At 40.8% G+C, this 13,998-nt stretch overlaps 1 protein-coding gene across 2 annotated transcripts; it reads left to right on the top strand.

Annotated features, from left to right (window-relative positions):
- Window positions 1-4,132: 4,132 nt before the first annotated feature.
- On the top strand, window positions 4,133-12,685 carry LOC136678166 (follistatin-A). 2 transcript variants are annotated; one of them, XM_066656090.1, is made up of 6 exons: window positions 4,133-4,327; window positions 5,743-5,934; window positions 6,569-6,787; window positions 7,590-7,814; window positions 9,279-9,509; window positions 11,505-12,685. In XM_066656090.1, the coding sequence occupies exons 1-6, from the start codon at window positions 4,249-4,251 to the stop codon at window positions 11,594-11,596; spliced, it is 1,038 nt and encodes a 345-aa protein (XP_066512187.1). In that variant the 5' UTR covers window positions 4,133-4,248; the 3' UTR covers window positions 11,597-12,685. The 2 variants fall into 2 exon arrangements, with proteins under 2 accessions (XP_066512187.1, XP_066512188.1); XM_066656091.1 differs by lacking the exon at window positions 11,505-12,685 and adding an exon at window positions 11,195-11,286.
- The last annotated feature ends 1,313 nt before the right edge of the window (window positions 12,686-13,998 follow it).

The raw sequence follows: 13,998 nt of genomic DNA, 5'->3' as shown, positions 1-13,998 counted from the left end.
GAAACAACTATGCTAGCTAGGTACCTACCTTCAAAGAGCCTAGTTTTTTATTAACAACACTTGAGGCTGCTCCACAGGGCAGATTTATCAACCTCGAGTAATCGTTTCTAATAGTGAAAATGCTGAGGGACATTATTATTGAACAGCTTTTAAATCTGAGCTGAAGTTAATCGGCTGACTCTTTGTGGACTACTTGCCTGTGTTTCCCCTCTATTCCCCTGATTGGTTGATTCGACTGTGACAGTTGCTAATCTGTCGCCCAATGAGAGAGCTCACATGCTACAGAGAAAACTGTAGTAATTCTGATTGGATAGTTTCTCACATTGTATTTTAGCCGTTGGTTTCCCACCGAAACTTAACAGTAAAATAATATGTTATTATTATTATATAAATATTATTATTAATATATATTATATATTATTATACATCATCATCATCATTATTATTATTATTATTAGTAGTAGTAGTAGTAATCATCCAAATAAATGTCTGACCTCACTATCGTTCTCACAGATGAATGAATGCCATCAAATCCTCACAGAAATGCCTTCACAGAACAGTACAAGCTGTTTCTGCGAGGGGACAAACTCCAGATGAATAACCTTTATTTCACTGTATGCTTAGCAGTGCCATGTATGACAGAATCAAATCAAGAAAGAATATAATGCTGTTGATAATGATAAATTGTAATACTGATTCATAAATTGCTGTCGTTGATCATTGTGACATTATGATAGAGTAGATATCAGTAAATGTTTACACTTTGGAGGTTGGGAATGTAAGGGTCACTGTCTCTGGGGTGATATCTGTGTCCAGTAATGCAGTGTAATGCCTTTACTTTGTTTAAACCTGGAGCTGATGGAGGTCATTAGCTAATGTTCAGGGCCCTGTGTCTGAGCTGACTCTGGTGTAATGAGAGACATGGACACGAGGATAACGCTAGTGTAGATTTGTAGTGCAATGTAGTACATTTAAAGCAGTATAAATCCAAAGAGAAATGTAATGCTTTAAAAGAACCGCTAGATGTCACTATTGAATTATTTCCAACAGAAAAACGGTGAAGGCCAGAGCTGACCAAAGTAAAAACATTTTATTTAACTCCAACCAGAAAGTTACACTTTGAATCTGTTTATTTATAAAATCTGAGACCAGATTAAAACCACTGTCGAGGTGGGAGGGGTAGTGTAAGGGTCTGAGCCACTTTGACAAGAGCTACAATGTGAAGGTCACAAAGATATTTTGGTGGTTAACCCCATAACAAAAGTGGTCCAAGTAAGGACAGCCACTGACACGGTCATGGACGCTCAAGTCTCACTGATGCTTGAGGGGAGTGAGGGTGAGCCGGTCTGAGATACTGAAGCATACACTTCTTAAAGAGTTAATTAATGCTGGCTCTGATAGAAAGGGGTCAGAACACACAGTGCAGCGCAGTTTATGTTACAGTAGCTCTTCTCTGGAATTGGACCAGAGAGTTTCTTCTTCTGTTGGAATGAGGTTTGGGCCCCAGGACCCTGTTGCTGGGTCAGTAGATGTCATACTTTAAACCACTACTGGCATTAATCACTGCATACCAGAATACCCCACAAGACCTGCAACTCTGGAGACGCTTTGACCAAAACATTATGACCATAACAAACTTGTCAAAGAGGCTCAGATTCTTAAGTTCACCCATATCTCCTGCTTCCAACATCAACTTCAAGAACTGACTGGTCTCTCACCTAATTTTTCCCTTCCTTGAACGTGCAACTGTAAAGAGAGTATTATCAGTGTACTCACTTAATTTGTCTGTGATTTTAATCTTGTGGCTGTTCTGTGTACATTATATATTTTCTCGAATGTTTACGTGTGAAGTTTAGCTTCAGTTATATGTTAAAACTAGTGTAATAATTAGTTTAATTCGTTAATGAACTTACTAACAGGCATGTGGTTGTAATAAACCACTGAGCAGTGGTGAACAGAAGAGGTCGCTGTTGTATCCCTTTATAAAATGCCACTGCAGTTCCCTCATCGCCCGCCAAGTGTCACTATTTCGCGTAAAATCGTAAAGCTTTGGAAAACGAAGGGGATTCATTTCAGTCTCTGAGCCGTGACACAAAACTCAACAACTGTTGCTTCTAATATTAACTTTGCTTTGTTTTAAAGTCCTTCGGTGTTGTATACGTTCCTTTCTGTGCCCTTAGAGGTAGTTTACTCTCATTGGGACACAACACTCAAAACCAACAAATCTGAACCTCTTAAACAGTTTTTACATCACCTTATCTGATGTAGCAGAATGTTATGTGTGTGCAACGGTAAGAGAATATCTGTGCGAACCTCCCTAGCTGGTCAAAAGACAGTTCTTGTTCCTTCTCTGAGTGAAAATAAATAACTGAACACGTTTATTTTAATGCCCACTTGCTGTTTATGTGAATATATTCAAACATATTTACATACGTATTCACTGCTCAGTTGTTTACACACACTTCTGTACTTGGTAAATGTACCTAGCTTGAATTAGCACCATTGCTAATTGTACATTGACAGTTAATTTATTAACTTAACCCTTTTTATTTTTGTTGACAACTGGGCAATGAGATATTCCTTCATTCATCTAGATTCTAATTCAAGGGAATAATAATAATAATAATAATAATAATAATAAAAGAGTAATAAAAGTAATAATTACCTATAATGTGGTCTGTGTATAAGTTACAGCACATAATGTTTTGTGACAACTAAGGATTGCCAAACAATATGGCTCCCAGCGTGCCCCCTGTATTTAACTAAATAATGAATAGATAGAAATTGTGTGATAAAATTGGCTAAATTTAAATGTGCTCCCTCTAGAAAGATAAATAACTATGCACCTTTACCAGGTGTGTTCTAACGCTCACATATATATGTGTGTGTGTATATATATGACTTACAATTTTGCTCTTCTGCTTTTTACTGCCCCTGATTTTTGATTTCTGCTCTGTTGCTTAAGGCCACTTTTTTGCTATGTCTCCAAAACCGCCACCTGAGACTAATATTGAAACCTTATTTCCAAACAGGAAACTAGGTCGTCCTGAGACAAGTGTTAAAAATGTGCCGCTGCTCTGTTCAGAGTTTGGCATCCAGAGTAAATCTCAGCTCAACACTGAGGAAGACTGCTCGACTTCTCTTCCTCTCTTCTGGTGTATGACCAATTTCTGTGAGAAGAAATGTGTCTAAAGCTTTAAATCATCTCCTTCCTCTGAGATAACAGCACCTTAGTCTACATTACATCCTGTGAGCCCTCTCTTCTTTATCTCTGCTTTAATCTGGATCCCAGAATATACACCTCAGTGTGACCCAAGAGGCTGAATATTATGTGTAAAATAAATTAATGAGCAGTTATAACATACAAAAATGGCAACACTGACCTGTTCTTTGACAGATAGTGAGCACATATACATCTGATATGACATGATATATATTATATGGAGAAGAAAAAAAAGTACCACAAAAAATGTATTAATAATATAATAATAATAAAAATAAGAATGATTTTGGTTATTAAACAGGAAAGAAAAGAAAGTAACCATAAACATAGGCTTAAAAATGTGATTTTATTTAAATATGTGCCACACTGGCTCACTATTAAGCAAGCAACAGGTCTCCTATTCACGTTATAAATGTTTAATGGTGTTTATTGGTGGGTTTTAAGGTATTTATTCCTAGGAGCGCATTTTGAAGGTTAAATAGCCAAATAATTAAGCACTTCTAAATCATTTAATAATTGTTTATTAATGTGTTTTAAAGTGGTTATGAATAATAGCTCGTTTATAATGTTTTTGTAGCTAATTACTAAACTCTAAACTGACTGCTGATTATTGCTAGTTGAGGTTTAGGCGTCTACAGATAATTCAAAGGTATTTATAGGTAACTGATAAAAGACCTGTTTAAATTACGGTAAAGCTGCAAGTAGACGTCACTTGATTAGAGCTAAAGCTTTAAATAAAAAAAAAAAGAAAGAAGAAAAGAAAAAAGAAAAGAAAACCAAACTCCTCCCCTGTCCCCACCCCCACGGAGTGAAACTAGCCCCGCCCACTACAGACAGTCGGCCTTAGACCCCCTTATACACTTAAAAAGAGGTGGCACACTCACAGACACAAGCATTTCATTCAGGACTGCCTCCTTAAGCAGATTACTGCTGCTGCTGCTGCTGCTGCTGCTGCTCCAGATCTTCTCCTCCTTCTACTTCTTCTTCTTCTTCCTCCACTTCACTTTGCCCTGAACTCGTTGAGGATGCTAGCAGTCCCAGAGCTGCGGATTCTGCTCTTACTGCTCTGCCTCTGGCTTTTCTCTGCACGCCACAAAGTGCAAGGTGAGTCAATTCCCCGTGTGGATTTTGCCAGGTCTCTCTCTCTCTCTCTCTCTCTCTCTCTCTCTCTCTCTCTCTCTCTCTCACTGTCCACTCTGGTGCTCTGGGGTCTGAGAGGGTTTACAGCACTTACACTTGACTGGAGTTAGTCCAGTAATTGACTGAAGACTATCCTCTTTAAGCCTGGTGTCCCCTCTGCGGTGATGTGTTGGTGTGCGGTGGTAAATACTGAGTGCTGCTGACACCGAGGCAGGTGTGTGTTTACAGTGCATCAAGGTCTGAAGGTTAGAAGGCCATTGGTTTAATGCTTTAAACGCTTTGTTTGAAGTTCAGCGAGGGAACACATATAAACTGTCAGTGTATCAGTTTTGGATTTAACAGCCATTGTTGACCACTGGTGACACCCGCGCGTGAGAACGAGAATAAAGGGTTGTTGAAACGTTTAATAAAAACAGACAAACAAAAATAAAAACCGCACGTTTGTTGATATTTTTTAAACGCCATTTTGCTTGTTTATTTTCTGCTTTATTTTTGTTATCTTCCCAAAGTCACAGCACAATTCAAAGTGTCTGGGTTGGTGTTTATGGTGTGCTCAGGTGCTCCGGGGATTGCAGTGTTTTTCCTGCGTCTGCCCCCCATCCAAAACCAAAAAAGTTTGGACACCTTTTTACGGTTTTCTCTTGTGCGCCTCGATGTCATTTTAATGAAAACAGACACGAATGCGAGTAAAGGTGGTATGGCACGGGGTGTCCATTGGCTTGGCTCGACCCCAGACTCCGTCTCAGTCTCAGTCTCGGTCCTGTCTGTCCGCTGAGGGAAAGACAAGGAGCCCCAGTCTGTCTGTCTGAACTGTCTGGTCCAAGTGGGAGCCCGGGGAAGTGTCTCGAGTCTAGACTGCACATTGTGTAAATAGGCTCGAGTCTGTCAGCTCATAGAGAGAGAGAGAGAGAGAGAGAGAGAGAGAGAGGGAGAGAGAGAGAGAGAGAGAGAGAGAGGGAGAGAGAGAGAGAGAGAGAGAGAGAGGGAGAGAGAGAGAGAGAGAGAGAGAGAGGGAGAGAGAGAGAGAGAGAAATCTTTCACTCGAGAAAAAGGGGGGCAAAAAGAAAAAAAAAGGAGCGAAGGGAAAAGTGTCCGAGACGGAAAGGGGGCAGCCCCGTTGAGTTTGTCTGGGTTCAGGCATGCAAGTGTAAAACAGTCGCATTACTGAGAAATCAGACAAAATACCGAGGGGGAGGGGGAGCGGGGCAGCTTCCAGCTAATACAGGCTGCACGTGTTGTGTCTGGGTCATTGGCTTCAGACTTTAATGCGACTGGCTTTCTGTTTTTTCATTCTTTCTTTTTTTTCTCTCTTTTCTGTTTTTTCCTCCTCCACCACCTCCTCCTCTTTCTTACCCCCCACCCCTTTCTGTCTTTCTTAGCTGGGAACTGCTGGCTCCAACAGGGGAAGAACGGGAGATGCCAGGTGCTCTACATGCCCGGGATGAGCCGAGACGAGTGCTGCAGGAGTGGACGCCTGGGCACCTTCTGGACCGAGGAAGACGTTCCCAACAGCACCCTGTTCAGGTGGACCATCTTCAACGGAGGAGCTCCCAACTGTATACCCTGTAAAGGTACGCCCCGCAGAGGTGCATTGTCCTGCAGGTGTGATTTCTGAGGGCACAACCCTCTCGAAAAATCCCATGCATTAATATTAGTGTTATTACTGTAAATACACGTATCTGGATATTACTATAAATATTTCAACCCTAAATACACTGATAACGGGGCTAATACTAGTGCTGATACTGACACTGCTAGTCATATGTTCAGTATTAACGTACTGTAAATAATGTAGCTGCTTGGGGAGCAGTGTGCCCCACTGGTATCAGCTAACAGTGGTCAGATGTTGCAGTGTTTCGACTAAGAACGAGTTTATTTGCGAGGGTGCTATAGTTTGGACTGAGCGGATTGGTCCAGACTGATCAGGTGTCACCCCAGATGAACGTTCTTACTCTCATCCAGCACTTCTTCTGAAATAAAACAGCTTCTACACACTTCTAGGAGGTCTTCACACCAGATGCTGGATCATTTCTGTGAGAACATTAGTAAGAAGAGGGTTTGGTGTGATGCTGAATGGTTACATTCACTCTTCAGAGCCCAGTACTGGGGATGCTGTATCCCTCTAAGCCAACGAGCATAGTTATAAAAGTTTACAGTCTACGTTTAATGTCACACGACTAACGTCTTCCTCCGTGTGGTTCAAAGAAACGTGCGATAATGTGGACTGTGGCCCCGGGAAGAAATGCAAGATGAACAGGAGAAGCAAGCCGCGATGTGTGTGCGCTCCAGACTGCTCCAACATCACCTGGAAGGGGCCGGTGTGCGGATCGGACGGGAAAACCTACAGAGACGAATGTGCCCTGCTCAAGTCCAAGTGCAAGGGGCAACCTGACCTGGAGGTGCAGTACCAGGGCAAATGCAAAAGTAAGTTTTGTGTTGATCTAAGCTAACGCCTTAAACAGCAATAGCGCCATTTTAATGCTTCACTATCAACAGCTAAACTACCCACATGCTGTTTTCTGAATTGTCTACAGCAGTCGCATGATGATAAGTCTAAAGAATAATAACCAAACACAACACCTGCAGTTTAAAAGTCATTTTAAAGGAACACTAGGTATTACTTTTACCTCAAAACTGCAGCTTCAAAATCATTGTGATGATTCACTGTGCTGTAATAGGAAGACTATAGCCTCTGTCATTGCTACTCCGGGCTCAGCACTGCAGAAACTGCACTGTGTAACTTCTACAGGAGGGTAGGAAAACAACCCGGCCCCACTTCCCCTAGGACAGTGCTTTTTAATAGAATTCATAAGAGGTTTGGACCCACTTTAAGGTAGGTGACTTCCTACCCTCCTTTAAAGGTTACATAGTGTAGTTTCAACAGAGTGAAAAGAGTGTAGCAACAGCAGTGTCTCTATTCTGTCCACCACTGCTCAGTGGATCATCACAAGCTGTTATTTTAAGGTAAAACGATTACCTAGTGTTGCTTTAAATTTCCAGTCTCACTGTTGTGTTCTAACATCTCCAGATCAATTAAATTAAATAACTGAGTACCAAGTCTGAAATTCCAAAGCTGAAACGTGAGAGATTACGCCCGGGGGTCACTAACGTCAGGGCGGGTGTAAGGAGAGCCGCTGGCACTTGGCACAGCACACGCATGAGGAAAACGAGATTGAAACACTAGCCCTAAGTGTTTGCATTTGTTTTTATTTTTTTTTATTCGCAGAGACTTGCCGTGATGTGCTCTGCCCGGGCACTTCCACGTGTGTGGTGGACCAGACCAATAACGCCTACTGCGTGACCTGCAACCGCGTGTGCCCCGAGGTCACGTCGCCGGACCAGTATCTCTGCGGAAACGACGGCATCGTGTACGCCAGCGCCTGCCACTTAAGGAGAGCCACGTGTTTACTGGGCAGGTCCATCGGCGTGGCCTACGAGGGGAAATGCATCAGTGAGTGACCAGTGGGAAAACAACCCTGATCCCGTTGCTTTTGTTGATCCCAGTTGAGCGTGAAGTTTGCAGGGGTACACAAAGTTCAGGAAGCTTATTGTACGTCGATTTTCAAAGGGATTGAGTGGCGAGGGGGTGGGAGGTGGGCTTTTGTGGCTTATTTTCCAGCTAGAGGTTTATGTGCATATGCAACCAAGCCAACTTTCCAAACAAATTCTGACCTCTGCTGCTCTCATGACAACAGTGTTTGCAATTAGTATTTGCAAAAGTAAAAGCCGTGGGTGTCTTAATTGCTTCCTGATGTTGGCAACACCGGCCTGTCTCCTCTTACAAACAGAGTGCAACTGCCCTTCCAAACACTTTTTGTGAAACCTCTACCTCACAAGAGCTGTTAATTCCATCACCGAAGGGTCATTATTATATAAGACTTTTTTTATTATTATTATTATTTAGTTATTCGTTTAAAATTTACTACAATATTTGTCTAATTCCCAAGAACTCCTAAAGGAACACTAGGAAAGGTTTAGTATTTTCTCCTAGTCTCCAACTAGAGTTACAGAGTGTAGGGTTTATGTCCTAGAATCAAGGGGCAGATTGGAGGGAGGGAATGAGGGGTGGTTTCCTACCCTCCTCCAATATTTACATAGTGCAATTTCAGCAGTGCTGAGCCTAAGGTAGCAACAGAAGAGGCTATTTTCTCCCTGTTAATGATTTTTGAAGCTGTAACTTATGATAAAACCACTTCAACCCTTCAGAGAGTCAGTTGATACAACGCAGAGCTGGTGAAGTGTCTGTAGATGAGCTAAACCAGTCAGAAGTAAAACAAAACTCTAAATATTTGTCACGTCACACCCATGACTAACTGGCTGTCTTCCACAATATCCTCAGTATTTATGTCTCAAGTTACAATAAATGGATGTAGTGCTGCAGTTAAAATCACAGCCCAGATACTGATCTGAAAAATCATAGCATTTTTCCAACACACTGCAAAAATTGAAATCTAAGCAAGTAAAATTTACTTAAATCTACACTAAATATCTAGTGTTACTCATTTGGAAATTGTTGTAAGGATATAATACCATTATTCAACTTATTTCTAACTTATTTTTATCTACAGAAAGTGGCCATTCCATTCCATTGGCAGAAATTTTTGCTTAATTCAAGAAATAACATAAAATGACGCTTAAAAGAAGCAAAAATTTCTGCCGATGGAATAAGCCACTTTCTGTAGGTAAAAATAAGTTGAATAATCGTATTATATCCTTACAACAATTTCCAAATGAGTAACACTAGATTTTTAGTCTAGATTAAGTAAATTTTACTTGCTTAGATTTCAATTTTTGCTTTGCAAACCTTTCAGCCACGCTTTGAGTCTGAACCCCCCCCCCGTGTCTGCATCCATATTCTCTCCTTCACTATCCCAGCTCGACCATGAACTGAAGGTGTGTTTCTGTGCACTTGCAGAAGCCAAGTCGTGTGACGACATCCAGTGCAGCACGGGGAAGAAGTGTCTGTGGGACACGAGAATGGGCCGAGGTCGCTGCGCCCTCTGCGAGGAGTCGTGTCCAGAGAGCCGCTCGGACGAAGCCGTGTGCGCCAGTGACAACACTTCGTACCCCAGCATGTGCGCCATGAAGCAGGCCGCGTGCTCCATGGGGCTCCTCCTGGAGGTTAAGCATTCAGGATCTTGCAACTGTAAGTAACACCCAGCAAAAAAAAGACAATCCAGTGCTAGCCTCCTTCCCTCCACCTTAAACACCCCATCCTTCCCTTGCTTCGCAAAAGCCCTCCATTGGTCAGATCTAAGCTACACAAAAGGACTCCAAATGGGAAGTACTTGGTTTTTTCGCATGTCCTCTTGGGCTGACGGCTTTTTTTTTCAAATAAAAATAAACACCTGAAATGAATAAGTAAACACCATGTAAACACTTTTAAACAAAGGATCTGTAATCGCGGGCTCATTTCTTGGGGGTCATTTGACCTACTAATTTACTGCATAACAACCATATTAATGCAAGCAGACTAACTTCTGCCGCTAACATGTTGTCATCATTCTAGTGACGTCTCATTTACCCAAGCAGGCTGCCTTCATTTTTTTTTTTTTTTTTCTTTTAATAAATTAAAATTTTTGCAGTGTTGAATTCGAGAGACGTTCGGCTTATAATCATATCGCTACAGCTTGTAATTTCCATGGTCACGTTGCTAATTTCTTGATAATCATGTACATTTTTTAAAGTTTGTATTGTTTTCTTTGATTTTTTATTTATTTTAATTTTTTTGCTGCTTCTGGCTGTAATCAATCATTTTAAAAAATGCACTATGTCCCCATGACATTATCAGCCCTGCCAATCTGTACCAGGGTCAGAAATCAGTAGCATCCATGTTCTTAACAAACATAAGGTGATTGTAACATTGGCGCCGGTGTTTAAACTTGTTTCACGCTTTACACTACCTACTCAACTTCCACGATGGTCCACTGACCAGTTTATTTACATTCCAGTGTATGGTGTACCTGTGAATACATTCGTTTTTTACATTAATTTTATTGTCCAGAATATTAATAATTGAAAAAAGAACATTAATAAAACAGTGGAAAGCTCCTAGCCCTAGGTGCTGCTAATAAAGTACACTACATGACCAAGCGTTTGTGGACACCAACTCACATCATTTACTTATGCATGTCCTCCCTCTGCTGCTGTAACAGCCTCTACTCTTCTGGGAAGGACTTTTCTGACTTTTCACAGCTCCACTGTTCCACAGCGCAACACTGGGACGTTTATACATTCAAAGCTTACATTTGGCATTGAGAATGTTTATGTGCAGCTGCTCCAGAGCATCTCCTTTCCACAGTGGGTGCACCTGCAAGTAGGTATTTGGGGTGTCTACAAGTGTTTGGTCGTGTAGTGCATGTAAGACTAAATCCAAGGGACCAACTTTACGATCACCTCATGGCATGAAACAAGCATTTTACAGTTTGCAGGACAAGCATTTCTACTCTAGTGGTACGTGTCTAACATGGACAGGAGGTTTTTGTTTCGCAGGTTTGGTTGTGAATGGGTGGTGTCTTGTGAACGTGTTCATATGGATCATGAGGGACTGCTTATTTCCTTCTGTTGCTCTGTGTACTGTTTATTTTTTTATGCTTTCATTTGCTTTGAGTTCCCAATGTCACCGTTTATGTAGAAGGATATACCTCAGAACTGTGCCGTTACGATGACCGTTTGACTAAGGTCATCTCATGGCACGGGACGCCACGCTAGCCGAGTAGCCGCATATTTTGTTTTTCCATTTTTTTATGTCAGAGTTGGGTTTTTTAGAGTAGAAAAGAAAAAGAGCCAGTCCTAAAACACACAAGCACTTTTTTTTTTGTCCTCTTTCAGGAATCTGCGAAATTAGACCTGAGCCACTGAACCCACCGATCTCCCGCTCTTGTCACAGTACTGACTTTCTTGATTATGTAAAGCTTGTTGCGTAATTGGGGTGGGCTGAGGGGGAAGAATGGGTTGGGGTTCGTTGGGAGGGGGGTGGTGTAGTTGGGGGCAGAGTGCATTGCTGCTGCCAAATCTGCCTAAACACAAAGCTAGATTGTGGTCTTCAGAAGGCGGAGAAAAAACAGACAAACGTTCAGTTAGATTCTGCGCTGTTGTGGTCATTATTCATACAACAGCTACCATGTATTCTCCCATATAGCCATCACGGAAGAGCAGGAGGAGGAGGAGGACGACGACGAAGACCAGGACTACATCCCTTATATCCGTTTATCGCCAATACTGGACGGATAAACCGCCTCCAAACCAATGGAAAAACAGTCCTGTGGAAAACATACAAAAACGAAACATGTCCACACTGTACAAATGTGTATGCTAATTTATTTTTCAAAGAAAAAAAGGAAGTATACATATAGTTCAGTCCGATAGATGTTTATTTATACAGTGTTTTTCTTGTTTTATAATTTATACATTTACAATGTCTGACTTACTATCTCTATCATGTTATTATTTTGTGTTCACTTGTTTCGACTTGTCTTTCATTTTTTTTTTTTTTTATTATGAAGAAGTATATTTGTCCAAAGAGAAGCAGTGTTATTTATTGTGAGGTTTAAAAAAATTCAAAAAAAAAAAAAATAATAATAATAATATTAACTATACACACCTAAAAAGAAAACAGAAAAGCGCTACCATGTAAAGTGTCATGTAAAGTCTTGCAAGCTGTAAATTGCATTCCCGGCGCTGTAAATCTGCTTCAGTCGCTGTCCATTCTGTACCACAGATGTTTATTTCACATGTAACTGCATGTCTGCCTGTGTGTTTATTTATTGGGGGAAAAAAAAAGAATCCGTCACTCTTTCAATGTACATAAACCTGTTTCTGCTTTGTTTACTGTTCACTATAACTGACCAAAGGGATCTTCTCAATGGTTCTCCATCGTTTGGCTGTAAAGTGCAGCATGTTTTTGTTTTTATTTCTGAACGTGAGCCATTTCTCATTTGTTGAGGTTTGTGAAGCTGTCGTCGTTTCCTCAGTGGTTTCATGTGTTCAGCTCGAGAGCGGAAACTCTGGCCGATACTTGATTGTCAAAAATGTGCCATTAACATGTCTATGCTATTTTATTGTTTCTTTGTTTTTATTGTTTTTTGTTTATTTTGTTTAATTTTATTAATATTACTTTTTTGGCTGTTGTTCTGCGCCATCTCCAAGCTCACGATACAGGATCCAGTATCAGTCTAAATCTTCTCACTTATCCTTTGCTGGCATTGTGTTTTTCAAAATGGCTTTTTTTATTTTCAGACATCACAAGATGAATACAAGATTCAGTTATAAATATATAGTTTTGTATTTTTTTAATGTAAATGTCATATGTATATATAAAGTTTGATGGTATTTGTACAGATATGAAGAGTGAAACAATAAATAATAATAATAAAAAAAAGGATAAATCTACTGTCATTAGCTCTTGGTTCATGACTTTCCCAGTAAACATTTAGCCGTTGATTCAACGTTGAAATAACGTAATGACTGCCGTCTAAACAACGTTCTCTTAAGGTTGAAAATGAAAGTTGAAAAGACGTCCAAACACAGACATTGAAAAGACTACTATTAGACGTATTTTGGACGTCCATTGACGTTATTAATTGGTCCCGAAATAAATTACTTGTATAAAACGCGTTTTGGGCGTCCACTGACGTTATCGATTGGTCACCACTTAACTAACTTATTAAGATGGAATGGACGGCCATTGACGTTTAAAATATGTCCTTGACGGACAGACTACTTTTAGACCTACTTTTAGAACGTCCAGGGACGTTCCTTGTTTACTGGGTTGGCTCTCCAAAGTGGACTTTCCCTGTTCCACTAAATGTAAACAATCAGCTCAGACAAGTCGAGACTGCAAGGCTAACATTGCTAATAATTAAAGGAAGCGTACACACCTTCAATTAGCATGATTTCAACAGGAAGAAAACTGAAGTCCCATGTTGTAATTAAAACTTCCAAATAGTAACACCCTTGTGTTTGGACTGGTCCAACAACACAGTACTCCCTCATTTAACAAGTGGCTTGTATAAGTTTTAGACAAATCATTAAAACAACTTGCGATTCTTGCAGTGAGATGTTCTTCACCAATCGGACGTAATAAACACACATTGTGTGATTTAAACATAAATGGACCTGTGACTGTTTCAGAAGGAGGAGAGTGTGGGGTTGATCCAGAAGTTGTTCTACATGTTTTATTAGCTTCCTTTCACACTGTTCTCCAGCGGCCAGAACCCTCACAAAGCTGGTATTATTCTGTTGGTGGATCTTACACTTCAGAGAGCACCTCTGTGGTGATATAATGCTCAGGCCTCTCTGTATGTAGTATAAGACCAAAATGTGGTGGACACCCTTGTAGCCAACTTTTCTTCTGGAGCTAGGTACTACTCACGTAGGCCACAAACACCACTCCAGCTCATCCAAACGGTCCTGGATGGATCTCCTCTCTCCAGGGAACAGTTCCACTGATCCCATGCCTACTGGTGGTTAATAGCTTTTGCCATTATTCCTGTAGAAGCTCATTGTCCGACCCAACTTGGCCCCCATTGAAGAAGCTTTTCCGAAGCGTGCACCCTGTGCATTAATATGTTTGTCTGGTTTTTAACTTTAAAGAGCGAAGTAGTTTTGATGGCAGGGATGTTACAATACAGGGT

The sequence above is a fragment of the Hoplias malabaricus genome, chromosome Y (assembly GCF_029633855.1).
Source record: "Hoplias malabaricus isolate fHopMal1 chromosome Y, fHopMal1.hap1, whole genome shotgun sequence".
Taxonomy (NCBI): domain Eukaryota; kingdom Metazoa; phylum Chordata; class Actinopteri; order Characiformes; family Erythrinidae; genus Hoplias; species Hoplias malabaricus.
This window is presented reverse-complemented; position numbering and strand designations above follow the sequence as displayed.

Excerpts from the sequence above, each read along its gene's own strand:
- LOC136678166 (XM_066656090.1), top strand. The coding sequence starts at position 4,249 with ATGCTAGCAGTCCCAGAGCTGCGGATTCTGCTCTTACTGCTCTGCCTC. Across the intron at positions 7,815-9,278 it reads CTACGAGGGGAAATGCATCA|AAGCCAAGTCGTGTGACGAC; the intron begins GTGAGTGACCAG and ends GTGCACTTGCAG. Across the intron at positions 9,510-11,504 it reads GCATTCAGGATCTTGCAACT|CCATCACGGAAGAGCAGGAG; the intron begins GTAAGTAACACC and ends TCTCCCATATAG.